The sequence below is a fragment of the Brachycentrus maculatus genome, unplaced genomic scaffold, assembly GCF_059751285.1.
Source record: "Brachycentrus maculatus isolate JH-2025_06_01 unplaced genomic scaffold, ASM5975128v1 h1tg000785l, whole genome shotgun sequence".
NCBI classification, from domain to species: domain Eukaryota; kingdom Metazoa; phylum Arthropoda; class Insecta; order Trichoptera; family Brachycentridae; genus Brachycentrus; species Brachycentrus maculatus.
This window is the reverse complement of record NW_028281513.1, coordinates 341,029-356,297: the sequence shown is the minus strand read 5'-3', so window position 1 is coordinate 356,297 and position 15,269 is coordinate 341,029. Positions and strand designations below refer to the sequence as shown.

General features: G+C 30.3%; 1 protein-coding gene across 1 annotated transcript in view; it reads left to right on the top strand.

Moving 5' to 3' along the window:
• Positions 1-13,428, top strand: part of LOC148300210 (CUGBP Elav-like family member 3) — a 225,132-nt gene extending 211,704 nt beyond the window's left edge. The window contains exon 4 of the mRNA XM_088275105.1: positions 11,837-13,428. Within this exon, the coding sequence (XP_088131231.1) occupies positions 11,837-11,967 (131 nt within the window). The 3' untranslated portion in view covers positions 11,968-13,428. The remainder of the gene's footprint in view (positions 1-11,836) is intronic.
• The last annotated feature ends 1,841 nt before the right edge of the window (positions 13,429-15,269 follow it).

The window sequence follows — 15,269 nt, the reverse complement described above, 5'->3', positions numbered from 1 at the left end:
AATAGAAATACCACTATATTTACTTAGTAAAACGTTTATTAAAAATGGATAGATTTTACCACAAAGAAACTGCCGAATAAATTAATGAAAATAAAAAGACATTTTTCTTCATGTTTTAAAGAGTGTTTAATATTAGTCGATTGATTTTTATTTTCAGCCTTATATTTTCAAAAATATTCTTATCACTTTATTTTTTCCGGGTGAAAACTAGTTTATGGAACATGCTTGCTCGAAACCCGTATACTATATAATATTTTGTCTGCTTGGTATTTGCTTTAGAAAGTACAATCAGGTGCCGAAATTAGTATCCGAAGTCACCCCTTTGTGCCAGTCCAGTATCGATGTTTATGCAAGCCGTAAGACTTACATGACCCGAGTGGAATTAATCTCACCGGATTTCAACTATTATTTAATGTACGTTTTATAGCCCCTCTGCGAAAGGGTTCTATTATGTACTTCAGCACTAAGCTTCATATTAAGAGGGTCAGTCTTAAATAACTTAATAAAAACAAAGGCAACGTAAGAAATAAATTTTAACAAACAGGATTTAGAAAGTTTTTAGAAAATATCATATTTGAAATATTAAACAAAGCTGTTTAACGTTTGTATTTGTTGTCAAATGTTAATTATTATTTTTACAAGTACATATATTTTAGCATCTGTAACCTGAAATCTAATTTAGCGTTATTAACTTAATTCAACTTTGATAACTGTTTTTAAACAATAGTATTAAAAATCAATGTATACTTCTTGTTCTTCTTCTTCTTTTTGTAGATCCTAGAGATCTGTTTGTGTTTGGGATGTCGACTCCCAGATGTCTTTCCATCTTTTCGGATCAACGTATATCATCTTATCAATGAATACGATAAAAAAAATTCTAAACGTAATATTTCGTATATTTTGATATGTATGCAAAAAGTGCTTATTTGTTATAAAAATAAATGTTTAGAAATGAAATAATTCTTAAGTTTTTGTTTTTTTTTATTAATTGGTGAGAAACTTAAGTTATAAAAATAAATAAACTTTATTTGTTACTTTCATAGTGAAGTGTTCTACATATTTTATCTACCGCGTTGGATGTTTCAGAATCGATTCTCAGGGTTGTCAAAATAAATAAAAATGTTTTTTTCCCCCTCATATTTATTTAATATTACCCTGGGTAATCTAAACCGTAGGATTGATCCTTGCCTTCATATAACGAACGATCAACTAAACGTTGCATCAATTTGATGCAGTGCCCTATGCGGCATTGGGTGCGGATAAGGGTCAGTAGTAGCATATAAATGCATATTTAAACCATCAACTGCGTATTTATGACTATTAATTATTTGTCCGTATTACATTAAGCCTGCGCAAGTTAATAAATTCATATTTTGATCACATAATCTAAGCAGTGTTTTGAGCAAGAATCCATTAACTAATTTAACTATAAACTTTGTAAGTATGATAAATATTTCCAAAATTTCACAACACTCCCACTTGCCCTTATTTATGGAGGTAAAGTCTCAGCCTCCCCGGGAGATAATCTTCGTGTGTAGCTACGTAGGTGAAGTCTCACAAACCAAAAACTTCCTCTTTTCCACACTAAATCGAATTCCACTGCGCCAATATTCCGGCTCCTACACTCCCCGAGATCGGCATACATTCTCGCCGGTAAATAGTAGGCGGGCGACCTTTTAGTTGTAGGCAGCATCACATGTGAACCCACCCCTATAAGTGCATGTACCGGAGTTAATTCTAGTGTCAGACACAAGTTTTAAAAAAATGAAAAAAAATCTTTACAAGGCATAATTTTTTTGTTGTGGCCAAAATTTAAATGTTTTACTAGACATGTACATAGATAAAATATTATTTATTGATTAGGCATTAACTTTGTGGAATGACATGATTATTTTATTAAAATTAAACACTCGAATATACCACAATGACTTTTATTTTTATTTACGACTAGTTTCGAAAACGACAGATGTTTTCATCTTCTGGTACAAATTAAGTTTTAATTTGTACCAGAAGAGAAGATGAAAACATCTGTCGTTTTCGAAACTATTCGTAAATAAAAATAAAACTCATTTATGTGGTATATTCAAGTGTTTATTTTTAATGAAATACATAGATTAAACGTGAAATCAGAAGTAACATTCGGGGATTTTTTTTTATTTAAACAAAATTCTCTTATTAATAAGATTTGCTGCAAAACACGTTAGTTTCGGTTATCCCACACTAAGATTTATCTATTAAATTAAATGTGTATGTTTTATTTATATATTGTATAAACGTATACATTTGATGAGTATATTAATGTAAATAATTTACTTTTCAACTTTAAAATTATCACTACAATTCACATTCTTGAAAATTATTCCCATATCAAATTTTAAATACATAAGACAACCTATAATGTTTTTTTTAATCTTCAGAAATACGTAAGATGTTTTTTTATTATTTTTAATAATTTCGCTTATATGTTTCAAACGATTTTATAAAATCAAAACCGCGTTTTATAAAAGTTATAAGCATTATTATTTAGAATTTTAAGAAACTTAAAATGTCCGGTGCTAAGAGCTGTCCGATAGTAAAGGTCTTCCGGTTATAGGAGAGCTTTCTCTATATATATGTATCTAAAACTATATCACACGGAGTATCAATACATATTTATATACCTACGCGTGAATACAAACATCCTCGCTTTATCGAATCCCATTTAAATTGAAGGCACACAAACCCGTAAGGAAAGGATTTTCTGGGAATTTAGATATCCTGGCGTAGTTAATTGATTTATACACGAAAAAAAAAAGTTATTTCCTCTGGATTTTGAATAGTAGTTAAATATTAGTTATAAATATTTAATTAAAAACATAACTTTTATGGTCAACAAAATTAAATTGAGAAAACATATATTATTTTGTATTTTTTTATTTACTAGATGTATTTTTTTATTTACTTTTACCTAACACAAGTAAATAATTTGAATACACGTGCGTATTAAAAAAAAGTTGGGTTGAAAATTCCAAATAATCCCTCTCTTAATGCTAGAGATTAAGGGATTTGAACAAAAGACCACAAAGATTTTTTTTTAATTTTAGTGATTCGTGATATTCTCAAAGAAATAAAATTTTATATAACAGCATTATTAAATACTAATTATCGAATTTTGTGATCTTATATTATTTAACAAAGGTAAAAATGCTTACTAACCTTTAGTATAATACAGTTATTGTTCACTCAATATTTACACGTCACATTAATTTTATATCATTAAAATAAAATTATTATTTATGTACTTAGGACACAAACTACATAAACATATTCGCCACAGATAACTTGTATACTAGTCTTGTGGGCAACGACAAAATGAGTAGGTTTTTTTAAAAATATATATTTAAATATTTTTATAGGAAATTTCGGATTTTAACAATAAGTTTTGAGAAAACCATTAAAATTAAAATAATTGTTTATTCACTCAATTGAAATATTTCTTATCTCATAAATATTGTTGTTGTCTTTTTATTATTTTTGAAAGTATTCTCTAATTTGTAAAACAAAAAATAGAATAATTTGTAAAACAAAATATAATAATTTATTTTCTTGGTAACATGCTTTTTTTCGTTCGAATTTATGCACAATAAAAGTAATTAATCCGTTAACGTGGCTCGTGTATCTCAGATAAAAGGTGGAAAACGGGCTTAAATGGCCGACCCGGCCGAAAAAAGGACGGGAAAGTGGAAACCAGGAGCGAAGGTACGAGGGAAGGTAAGTACACGGTGAAAATAGGCAGACACCCCGTGAGCTGGGCGGGGGATGCTGTAAAATAGTGGATAGCGCACCCTCCATATTTATGTGCCAACTTCAGATATGCACGCCTTCCCTGCCTCTGTGGGCTAGCTAAAAGAAAACATCTCCGTTATTGGATTCCGATGTGAAAACACATACAATGAAATAGCACGCGATAAAAATGGTTTTTCAATAATATTTTCAAATGTGACTTCTTTATCATTTTCCTGTTCCTTTTCGTTCACACATCCAAATCGCATTATCAAAACTTTTCTCAAAAAGAAATAACCCTCAGTCTCCTTATTTAGAGGCATTTTTATTGGTAGCTTAGTTAGGATAGGAATATACATATGTAAAACACATCAAAAATACTCATAGAAATAAAAAATAAATATGTCGTGAATTCATTATTCGAATGGCTGGTATCGAACCCGTGATGCCAGTTTCTCAGTGGATTGTCTATCCACCTATGCCACTGCGTTTGTCGAATGATATTTTACGAATAGAATGATGATGAGGTTCACTTTTACGTGGGATAAACGTTTTTATTGATTTGGTATTCACGTTGTAGAATAACATGATGATTTATTTATAAAAATTAAATATTTACCACATGCATACGACCACTTTTCTAAATTTATTATTGTTACACGATTACGTAATAAAATAACAACTTTATAGTTTTTTCCGCACATATTTTATTTGACCAATTTTACCATTATTTTTTTATTTTGATTATTTGATCATTATCAAAATGCTGTTCATCATGAAATGTCAGTACAAAACCCTAATCTAATAAACACGACTAGTTTCGAAAACTATAGGTGTTCTCCAAACTAGACGCGTTTGCAATAGTAAAATGTAAATCACAAGTGTTTAACTGTAATAAACGCATTAACAAAATATTATTCGTAATTAAAACTTGGTTACATAGAAATATACACACAATGTACATAAAAGTAAACATATTGTTTATTTTGTTACAATCATCAAACATCCAAAGCTTTTATTTATCGTAAAAATTTATGGATAGTGAAGGTGTTTTATATGTTTGTGTTAAGGTTTACGGATTTCAATTTAAAATCTGCAACTTCTCTCTGCAAGTTGCAAGCAGTTTACATCTTCGAACCCTTTCAACTTGCTACTACTTTAGATTGAAAACTGTTAACCGAGAAATCGCGTGACAGTTTAACAGTCCCAGGCGCACGTTTAGTGCGGACTACACTTTAATATCTAAACAATAAAGGATCGACACGTACTCTTAAAGAACAACTTTGTACAGCAGTTAATGGGTATTGTATATAATTTTCTGGGTATTTCAGGAAATCATTGAGTTCTTTGCCATGAGACATGCTTAATAAAAATACAATGAATATTTCCTTGCTGGTTGCATTTGGCCCGCAACATCCCTAATAAGTAATATAGGCCATTTTGGGGCCTATATGTGGGGATATATTTTGGATATTTGGGGATATATATTTGGGGATATTTGGGGATATATTTGGGGATATATATTGGGAGCCTATATTTGGGGATTTGGGGGCCAAATGTGTTTTTGGTTATTTCTTTTCGTTTTACTATAGAAAATTAATTTATTATTATTTTTGGTGTTTTTTTTTAATACTTCAAAGAAATATTGATTTTACGTTTACCTTCATTTGGATATATTAAATTATGATTTATAAAAGACGAAAACAGTTTTCTTGTAGAAATGTGGTGTTTTAAACCGAGATGGTGTTAAACATTAAAAACATTATTTTTGACATCTCATCAAAGATGAAGAAGAATATGGAAATAGTGAAGTTCTATTGATTCAAGAACAAGGTTTCTAAATTGGTTCATATATACAGAACTTCCAAGAATTTGAGTAGTGTGGTTGTCAATAATGGGTAGAAATTCAAATTGTCAAATTCTTGGAAGTTCTGTATATATGAACCAATTTAGAAACCTTGTTCTTGAATCAATAGAACTTCACTATTTCCATATTCTTCTTCATCTTTGATGAGATGTCAAAAATAATATGAAAATAACTCCTGTAATTGGAGATAATCCAGATTTTGTGAACAAGTATTTGGACACACTCAAAATGTTGTATTAAAAACATTAATTTAAACATTAAAAAATGTTCAAATCACATGAAATTATTTTAACCGAAAGTCTTTCAAAACATTACTATTAAAAATAAATGTTTCATACACATACAAAAGAAATAAATACGTGTAATAACTTTTTTTGTTGGTATGTGTATATGTTTTGGCTAGAAAGATAGAACGTAGCCAAGAACAAGCTGCGTTTTATTGCCATACAATTATACTAGTTGATGGGGATGTTTTCGTTGTTTTTACATCCCTCTTGTATCTTTTCCTTCTGAGGGCACTAAAGCGTTTCTCAAACTTGCATTCCTGTTTCTAATCACGATCGGCGTCACGTTTGGCCTCCCCTGGGCACTACAAAGTCTTGGCTATATCTCAGGGTACCTTCTCAGCAGCGGTATTGTTGATAGGACCAATGATGCTCGAGTGCCTTCGACATTGTGGCTTGTTAGTTTTACGACGTGGTCGTGTGTTTAACGTCTGCAGAGGGCCTGAAGAGATCTGATAGAAAGCATCTATTAAAACAAACTGTACCATTAAATAATGCTGTAAATAAGGTTGTATTGTTCATCTAGATACAAAGATACTGGACCTTTTGTCTTTTAACTTCACAAGTCTATTAAAAATGTTTTTTTTTTATATTGGGTAAATCCTACAATGTAAACAAAATAATCTTGCTAGAATAGACTCAACATCTAATATGTCCAATTTCTAAATGTTAATTAAAACAAAATTAGCGCCTGATATAAGAGATTGATGGGTTTCACAAAATATTTCATACAACTTTGTAAGTAGGAAGATGAAACATCTTGATGGTTAAATATCATAATAATCTTTAGTTTTTTTTAGTTTTTTTGAAAAAGATAAGGTATTCTTTGAAATCGTTATGAATAATTTTTTTTAAATAAAGATGGTTATCAACCTTCTTGTTTTCACTATAGTAATTTTCAAAATATCGTTTTTCATACCTAATATGCTACTCCAAAAAAAATAAGAAAAGCTCCGTTTAACTAAATACAGAAAAGTTTTTTGATTTATGAACTGAATTATATATTTTTATAAGATAAGTGTTTTTAATGTTTGATGTAAATAAATGGTTAAAATTTTAATAATTATTTTGTAACGTTAATTTTTAAGAACAAAGTTTCTAAATTGGTTCATATATATATAGAACTTCCAAGAATTTGAGTAGTGGTGTTGTTAATAATGGGTAGATTTGGTGAATGTTACACGTGTGTAAAGTGATCACATAAACCAGCCTATGACGGTCGTAAGCCCCGTAAATGCCCAGACTTCCATATTCTTCTTCATCTTTGATGAGATGTCAAAAAATAATATTAATTTTGAAGTATGAACCTCAAAAATTGTAAAAATAATTTATTTTACGAATCGCCATTTAAAAACCGCCATGGTACACGGTGAAATCGTAGAATAAGAAAATTGTTAGAAAAATACGAAATTAGTAAGGAAAAGAAAATGGAAAAAATATTTTATTATTTGCATTCAAAACCAGCCGTCGGGCAAAAAATTGTTTTATTTTCTACGATTATGGTATTATTAAAATAATATTTCTTACAAACATCTTGAATTTTGCTCAAACGTTCCGTGGGTTTAACAATAAGCCTAGTCTGAGACTGAGATCTGTGTTCTCTAGAGCGACTGTTCCCGGAAAAGAGATATTCTGGTATATTATATGTCCCGAGTTCCTAAGATGAGGTTAACATAAAACCCTTATCTACATCAGGGTACACCGAAACACTCAAAACTGCCGGATAAAGATGTTTTGCATGTCAGCGGGTCTGCATATGCACAATACGATCCAACTCATTCCTTGGTACTGCAATTATATATGTAAGTATATGAGGAAATATTGCACATTAGGCTTTTGTAGTTTGAAAAATACATTTTTGTAGAAATACGTTTGGCAGGAATTTTATTTATTTCGTGACCTGATATATTCATGGCTTTACATCTCCATTTCAATTTCAGATTAATCTGTTAATATCGAATAACCATTTCAAAGAAATGCATTTTTTCATATTACCTTTTTCATAAAATATGTAAGATGACAAAATTAAATATTTGTAAATATAAATTATATAAAACATGCTCAGAATTAAAACTTGCTTTGTCATGATTCAATACGAATAATTTTATTCTTCAAAACGATTTAAATATAATTTACATTATTACATTGTTTTTGTTTTGTATTACTAAAGTTTGTGATACAATTTCATTTACCGTTTAAAAACTCACAGAATGCGGACAAAAGGTTTTGAATCCAACAGTCAGTTGAAATTATTTCAATAATAACACAAACAAAGTGATATTATGTCGATGAATTCTGAAAACTGCAGATATTCACATTAATATCAGTGCGCTTACAAAGAGCAGATTTGTGAATTACCGCAAATTAATTTATTGTATCACATTAACATAGTCCACGTGTTAACATATTAATGTAACACAAATTTATGTTGATGAAATGAAGTCTTTTTTGTTTATATCATTAAACATAAGCATATTTTACAAACTAAATATTTTTTATTCCATTTTTATTTTATCTCGTATAAACAATATTTTTATGAACCTTTTTGAGAAATTTAGTTAATGGAGTTCACATTTTCTTTTATAAACATACAGTTTTAAGAAATAACCACGCACATTTTCAAGTAAATAAAGCAAAATTGAGTATTTATGAATATTATTAGACTGATACTATTTCATTAATATTATTTTTCTATCTAGCCTCCAATCGTTTACGTGTGTTTTAATAAGATTTAAATAATATTTATCTAAAAAAAAATTTTAGCATTGCTTTACTCTGGATTTTATATCTAAGAACCACATTTTATATACACAACGAGTTAGGGGTTGGAAACAATGATTTTTTAATGATAATTCTAAAAAAAATAATTTCAATTTGATTACTTTAAGCAGTTCTTTAAGAAGGGTTTATTATAATCTTTGAAATAAAAAATTGTAGAAAAAGTATTATGTAATTGTTTTATTACAATAAAATATAATGCAGTTCCACCAAGAAATATCAGTTCAAAACTAATAAAATGTTTTATATAATGTGTCTTTTTATAAATATAAAGGTGAAAAATATGCCATCTAGCTAATAATAAATTGTTTCATTAATTGATTCGGCAGTCACTTTGTGGTAAAATCTATCCATTTTTAATTAATGTTTTACTTAGTAAATACCACTATTTCTTTTACCAAGTTAAACATTAATTAAACAAAGAATAAATTGTTTTCCATATACGAAAATACTAATACGTTTCAAATGAAATCGGATAAAATAAACCAAGGAAATAAATACAAATACAAACACAAATACGGGGCATATTAATTTTTAAGTAATAAAATAATTTAAATATTAAGGTATTCAACTCAATGAACAATATGAAAAAATCCAATAGAGTTTCCCTTATAATTTTGTTAATGTATTATTCTGTATGAGGTAACATGAGCAAAATCCCTTTTTTCCAGTCGCGGAGGGTTATCCATTTTACCCTATTTCACCTAACGCGCGATATAAAATGTCTCCCATAATATCGGAAACTCGAGTTTGAAAAGTTATAAACCTGCATCATTAAATAGGGCTACGTATTTAAATTAGGTCTGGAATATTTATGAGGGAGTATTGCGGGATGATAATCACATTATAACGTCGAAACGGAATGGGCCATAAACATTCAGTGCGTACCGATGGCCATTCTAAGAGTATGGATAAATTTTTCTGAAAGAAATATGCCAAATTGGGTGATAAATTCGGGCGAAGTTTACGACTCTACGAAAAATGGATTTAAGTATATTAATGCATTTTGGTAATGGATTCTTGTTTAACGAGATTCTGAACGTTACTTTTTAATTAACATTCAACTGTTACGATCAATAAAAAAATAATTACCTTTTTATTATATTTTGAATATTGAAAGCATTAACTTTTTGGATCATTGTAATATATTTTGGAGAAATAAACTACATTGTTTTTTGATCCACTCACGTTCTTATTAAAAACCGAAACTAGTTGGTTTTTAATAAAAATGTAAGTGGAACAAAAAACTAAGTATTTTATCTCTCCAAAATATACCTTTTATTATTTTTTCTCTAGTCGATTTTACGTAAACGCTTTAAATAGATTAACTAATTTTAACGGTTCTACTTTATATTTTATTTATTACCTTCAATTATTATTTCGAAAGTTGCTTTGTGGTTATATCTTTACATTTTTAATTAAAATTTTACTTGATAAAAACACAAAATATAATGAAACACGTGTTTTGATGTATTTCGCGACATTTTCAAATGAAAGGCTGAGAGAATAGAATGACACACCAATCTGGCTTTGAAAAACAATCATCTCCTCTCCTATATTCATGCATCTTCTGATATATACCCACCAAAAGTTATTATTTATTTTATATATTGCCTTTTTATTCGTGTTCTCTGAATATATTTTTAAGTGATATATTTTGATTATTATATAGACATGTTAATGATAAAATTGTGTATCGCTCGACTAACTGAAATAATCTTGTCATAATGAAACAATATGTGCACATGTGGTTTTGGAGAAGGAGCGGATTATAAAATTCGGCAGCGCGGATTCGGTCGGTATCGCGGCCGAATTGCGGAGTAAGCCGGCGTACCTCCCATAGTATAAAACAAAACTCTCTTACCTGCGGTGTGCCTTGAATTTACGGCCCTTTTTACGGATGTGTGAACTTCCTGCGTAGCAGGGATGCTTTATCATTGTCTCCCCATTTACGTTTTTCACTCTCAGATTTACACCGTAGGGTTTCCGCTGGAAATGCCGAGTTTTGATCTGAATTTTATATTTGCGGGTCTTGTATATTTTATGCATACGAAAGCTGTTTGTTTGACAGCCACGTATGTATTCCTCTTATTGCTTACATAAAAAGAGTTGGGAATAAATCACGTAACAATACATTCTTCTCAAGTGCTCCGCGACGTTTCCACCTCTACTATTCGCAGTGTTCTTGTTTTACTTACTTTATATGTACCTATATGAATGCTATGAAATTCAATGACATTATTACGAGACTGAAATGAATGATAAGGCTAGAATTTTGTTCGAGTCTAATAAATGCATGATAATTTCAATTATTAGTGGTGACTGCTGTATATATATTGAAACCATATTTATTATCTTATATGTAAAGACGACATATGCTGAAGGTTGAGTAACAATCGGCCAGAAAAAAGATGAAATTATTTACGATATGCACAGTATTTTTGAGTGTACCCAAATCCTTGTTCGCTAATCGGGGTTTCTTTATTATTTTTAAAAACAGTTTAACTTTTTAAAATAACATATTGTATTTTTTCTTTCCCAATAAAAAGGTCTCTGTTTAGTTAGTATATTTTTCATAAAAACATAGATCACATCAGTGAACTCAAACATAAAACGATATGAAATTTATAACATATGGTGTGTAGGAGATCCTAAATTTTGTATGATGTGGTTGTCAATCACGGGTAGAATGGTGAATGTAACACGTGTATAAAATGATCACCTAACCAGCCTATGATAGGTCATGAGCCCTGTAAATTTTCAGTCTTCCATATTCTTTTTAATATATTTTGAGATGTCAAAATTTTCATAATATTCGTGTGTCACCAACTATCCTTAAACTTTAAAAAAAATTAACGTTGTATGAGTAAACGACATCGTATGATTTAATTGAATTATTTTTATAAAGACCATGAACATCTTCTTTGCGTAATTTCCTAATGTCATTGCATAATCCTCCTCATATGATACCTATTGTAACTGGTTTGAAAAATTTCTATTGAAGTAAAAAAAAGTCGCAATTCATCGTTCTTCGTAATTATGATAAGTGTTTATGCAATGTCAGAGTCGGTTCGTTCCTAAAATAAACTGTTAAAATGGCTTGTAATTTTCATATCATATGCTAAGGGTGTGTTTCTGTTTCCAGGCTGCGCTTTCCTAACATACTTCAGTCCAGAGAGTGCGCTAAGCGCTCAAACGGCTCTCCATGAAAAAAGGACTTTACCTGGGGTGAGTTACAACTTATTTTTAAATACATTTTTAGTGTTAAATAAGTAAAATATGTAAATAAATGATAGTTCACATGGCGAAATAAAATAAACATAATCGTAATAAAGGTGTATGCATAAGAATTAATGATAATAAATTTTGTTTGAGATACTTTATTACACATTGTGAATGGTAAAGATTTGATGGAAAAAAAAAAAAAAACAAAAAAAGGTGATAATTTCGAAAACGAGCATACTAACCTTTTATCACGCCCCCAAAAGGGAGGTATAGAGAAAAGAACACCATACTAATAAGTTGTTTAAAGCAATCTTAGCCTTTTCCACATTCATGCTTCTCCTCGTACATACGTGCTGATTATATATTTACCATGACCATGACCATGCCCAAGTATTTAATAAACTCGAACATACCAAGTTTTCCTCGGTCTTTCTCTACTTCTATTAGCAACAAAATTCACTTCATAAATTTGTTTTAATATCTATTCCTCACTCATTCGATTCACATGCATTTTAGAATAGGTAGATGGTTTACTTCTGACCCTTACTCATATTTGATGGTGCAAAGGGCACTCCATAAAATACACTTTTAGGTGCGATGGATATACTGTTACATATACTGTTAATTATAAGACGACAAGGTCCTGAGTAACATTTAATAAATGTTTGAGTGAAAAAAAAACCTTTTTTTATTTTTGATTAACATAAGCTTGTAGAGAAAAAAAACGAATTTTATTCGATTTCTGTGAATTTTTTTTATTCAAATACTCAAATTGTGGATTATATAAGATAAAAATAAATGCATTATCTAATGCACGTTTAAATATCTAACTTATGGATTTTATTGTCGTTATTTATATTATTCTCATTAAAAGTGCACGAACAAAAGATTGGGGACATTAAATCGCGGAACGATTGCATAAGATATTTGCGGCATACAAAACAGGCCGATACGCTCCGCCAGCAACGACTCCGAAAAGGCGGGCTGTGATAAGCTTCCGCGCCACGCCCTCGGCTGCATAGAGAAAAATTATAGTTGCCAAAATTGAACCCGGCAGTTAGGCATAATGCCCGGCGTAATGGAATAAGCAGCCCATACAAAACACTTACGGCCATGTTTGCATGCGGTCATTTATTTTCGCGTATTTCACTTATGCACTGGAATCGGTCCAGGGCTCAGCGGAAATACAATACCAGCAACAAGTTCGCGACGGCTATGCGATTCACTTCGGTTTTTGGCTGTGCAATGGAAGATAACTGCGCTGCTATTAGCGTCACTGTTAATCTTGCCGGGCGTATTTCAAACAATCGCGCGAAATGAGAGAAAGGTCGGGACAAATAATATGGAAAAGTATAACATTTACGGTATTTGGCATCTGCTTTAACTTTGCGGTACTTTGACACTCCAATTTAGTAGATGTACGAATCTATTGCTTGGTTTTCCTACATCAGTACACTGAATATCATTTGATTTTTTACAAGATTTAATATTTAAAAAACATTCGCATAAAAAGAGTAAAATAATTTAATATATTTATTTAATAATAAAAATAATAAAACCCTTATCCGCACCCCAATGGTGCATAGGGCACTGTGTCAGATTATCTTGATCGTTTACACATGAAGGAAAGGTAATCAGCCCTCCGCTTCAGGTACCAGTCCATGGTAATATTGAATAAATATTACAGTGAAAAAATCACTTATATTTATTTTACCCCCCTTGGGAATCGAACCCGGGACCTCCAGAACGGTAGCCGAGCGTGCTGACCATTACACTACGGAGGCGGACAACATTTCATTTAACAATGTATAATGTAGTTTTGGAATTTCCTACATACCTAGCATGTACTTACTTCTGATTTCATGTATTTTTATTGAAATAAAATTGACAATTTACCAGAAAAGTTTTTTTTATCGTTGATATTCAGAAAAAAAATTATAAGGATTTTACTTATAAGGAATCCAATGCACTATAATTTTATTATTTTATTATTTAAGAATACTTTTTACTCGGTATTGTGTGGGACGCATCTACAATGTAAATGCTCCATGGTGTGTGAAAAAGAGTAAGAAGAAGACTAAATATAAACATAAGTATTTTAAGGGCCCTTGAGGAGAAATTATCCAAAATTATTATTATTACGCCAGCATATCGCCTATCACTAACTTTCAGTCTCCCATACTCGCCTATTCGTCAGGATAATTACTACAGAATCATGTAAATCACACAATACGCTATAACATAGCAAAATTCACCGATACAAAAGACTAATCCCATGCGCTATTAGTATATCCAAATACTAGTAGTAACACTGACAGGACTGGAATACATACACTACATACGGATAAACAAACTTATAAAGTTTTTTTAACTCACATAATACCTTAACACTAATGCCGTTTCTGATATGCTCTTTTTCTTTTAATTTATTTCTTTAAAACTATGAGCGCCTTCACTCAAGTCAGCTCTTTAAATGTATTACAATTCTGGAGTGCAGACTTATTATACTCTTATTTTACTTGATCAAAAATTATACTTCGTATAATTTTTGATCAAGTAATATGGGATCTATCTGACGCCATGTCTTATGAATCATTTGGATGCAGATAGGGAAGATGAAATGGTCAATATTTTTTTTTTAAATATTGATATCATTTTGAATCTCAAAGCGAACCGTTTGTCAATCTTTTTAATCTTCATTAAAATTTAACGACATTGTAATGCGTAACTTTGCCGTAATAGTTAACACTTCCCACTCCCAGGATTTACCACGCCGTTATATAATAACGAGTGTTGGAGCATTAACATAACATTTATCTCGCAATTGCTTGTAGTTTTGGGAATCGCTGAATATTGGCGCACACCACCACGCTAACATACACAATGCTTCGAAAGAATACTGAACAGACGATTGTGGTCTAAACACAACAGATTCCAAATTAGAATATCCAGTGCCGTCCGGTGGGAAAACAATAATTTAATGGAAATTTTATTTTTAAAATTTATAAAAAAACAGCTTTATTTAAAACCACTTTTTTATAAGTACATTTCTTCTCCAACCGGTTTCGACAAAAACTTTGTTATCATCAGGGTTTATGTACATACTAATTCTAAAACATTTAAATACTCATTGTTAGGTGAGTGGACTCACCTAACTATGAATTGAATAATTAGTACATAAACCCTGATGATGACAAGGTTCTTGTCAAAACCGGTTGGAGAAGAAGTGTACTAATAAAAAAGTGGTTAAAAACAAAGTTTTTTTATTTTATGAAGTTTATGAAATGTGCCACAAAGTATCTGTAAAAAAATATTCAAGAAATTTTATTCTTATTTGGGAATTTTACACTATA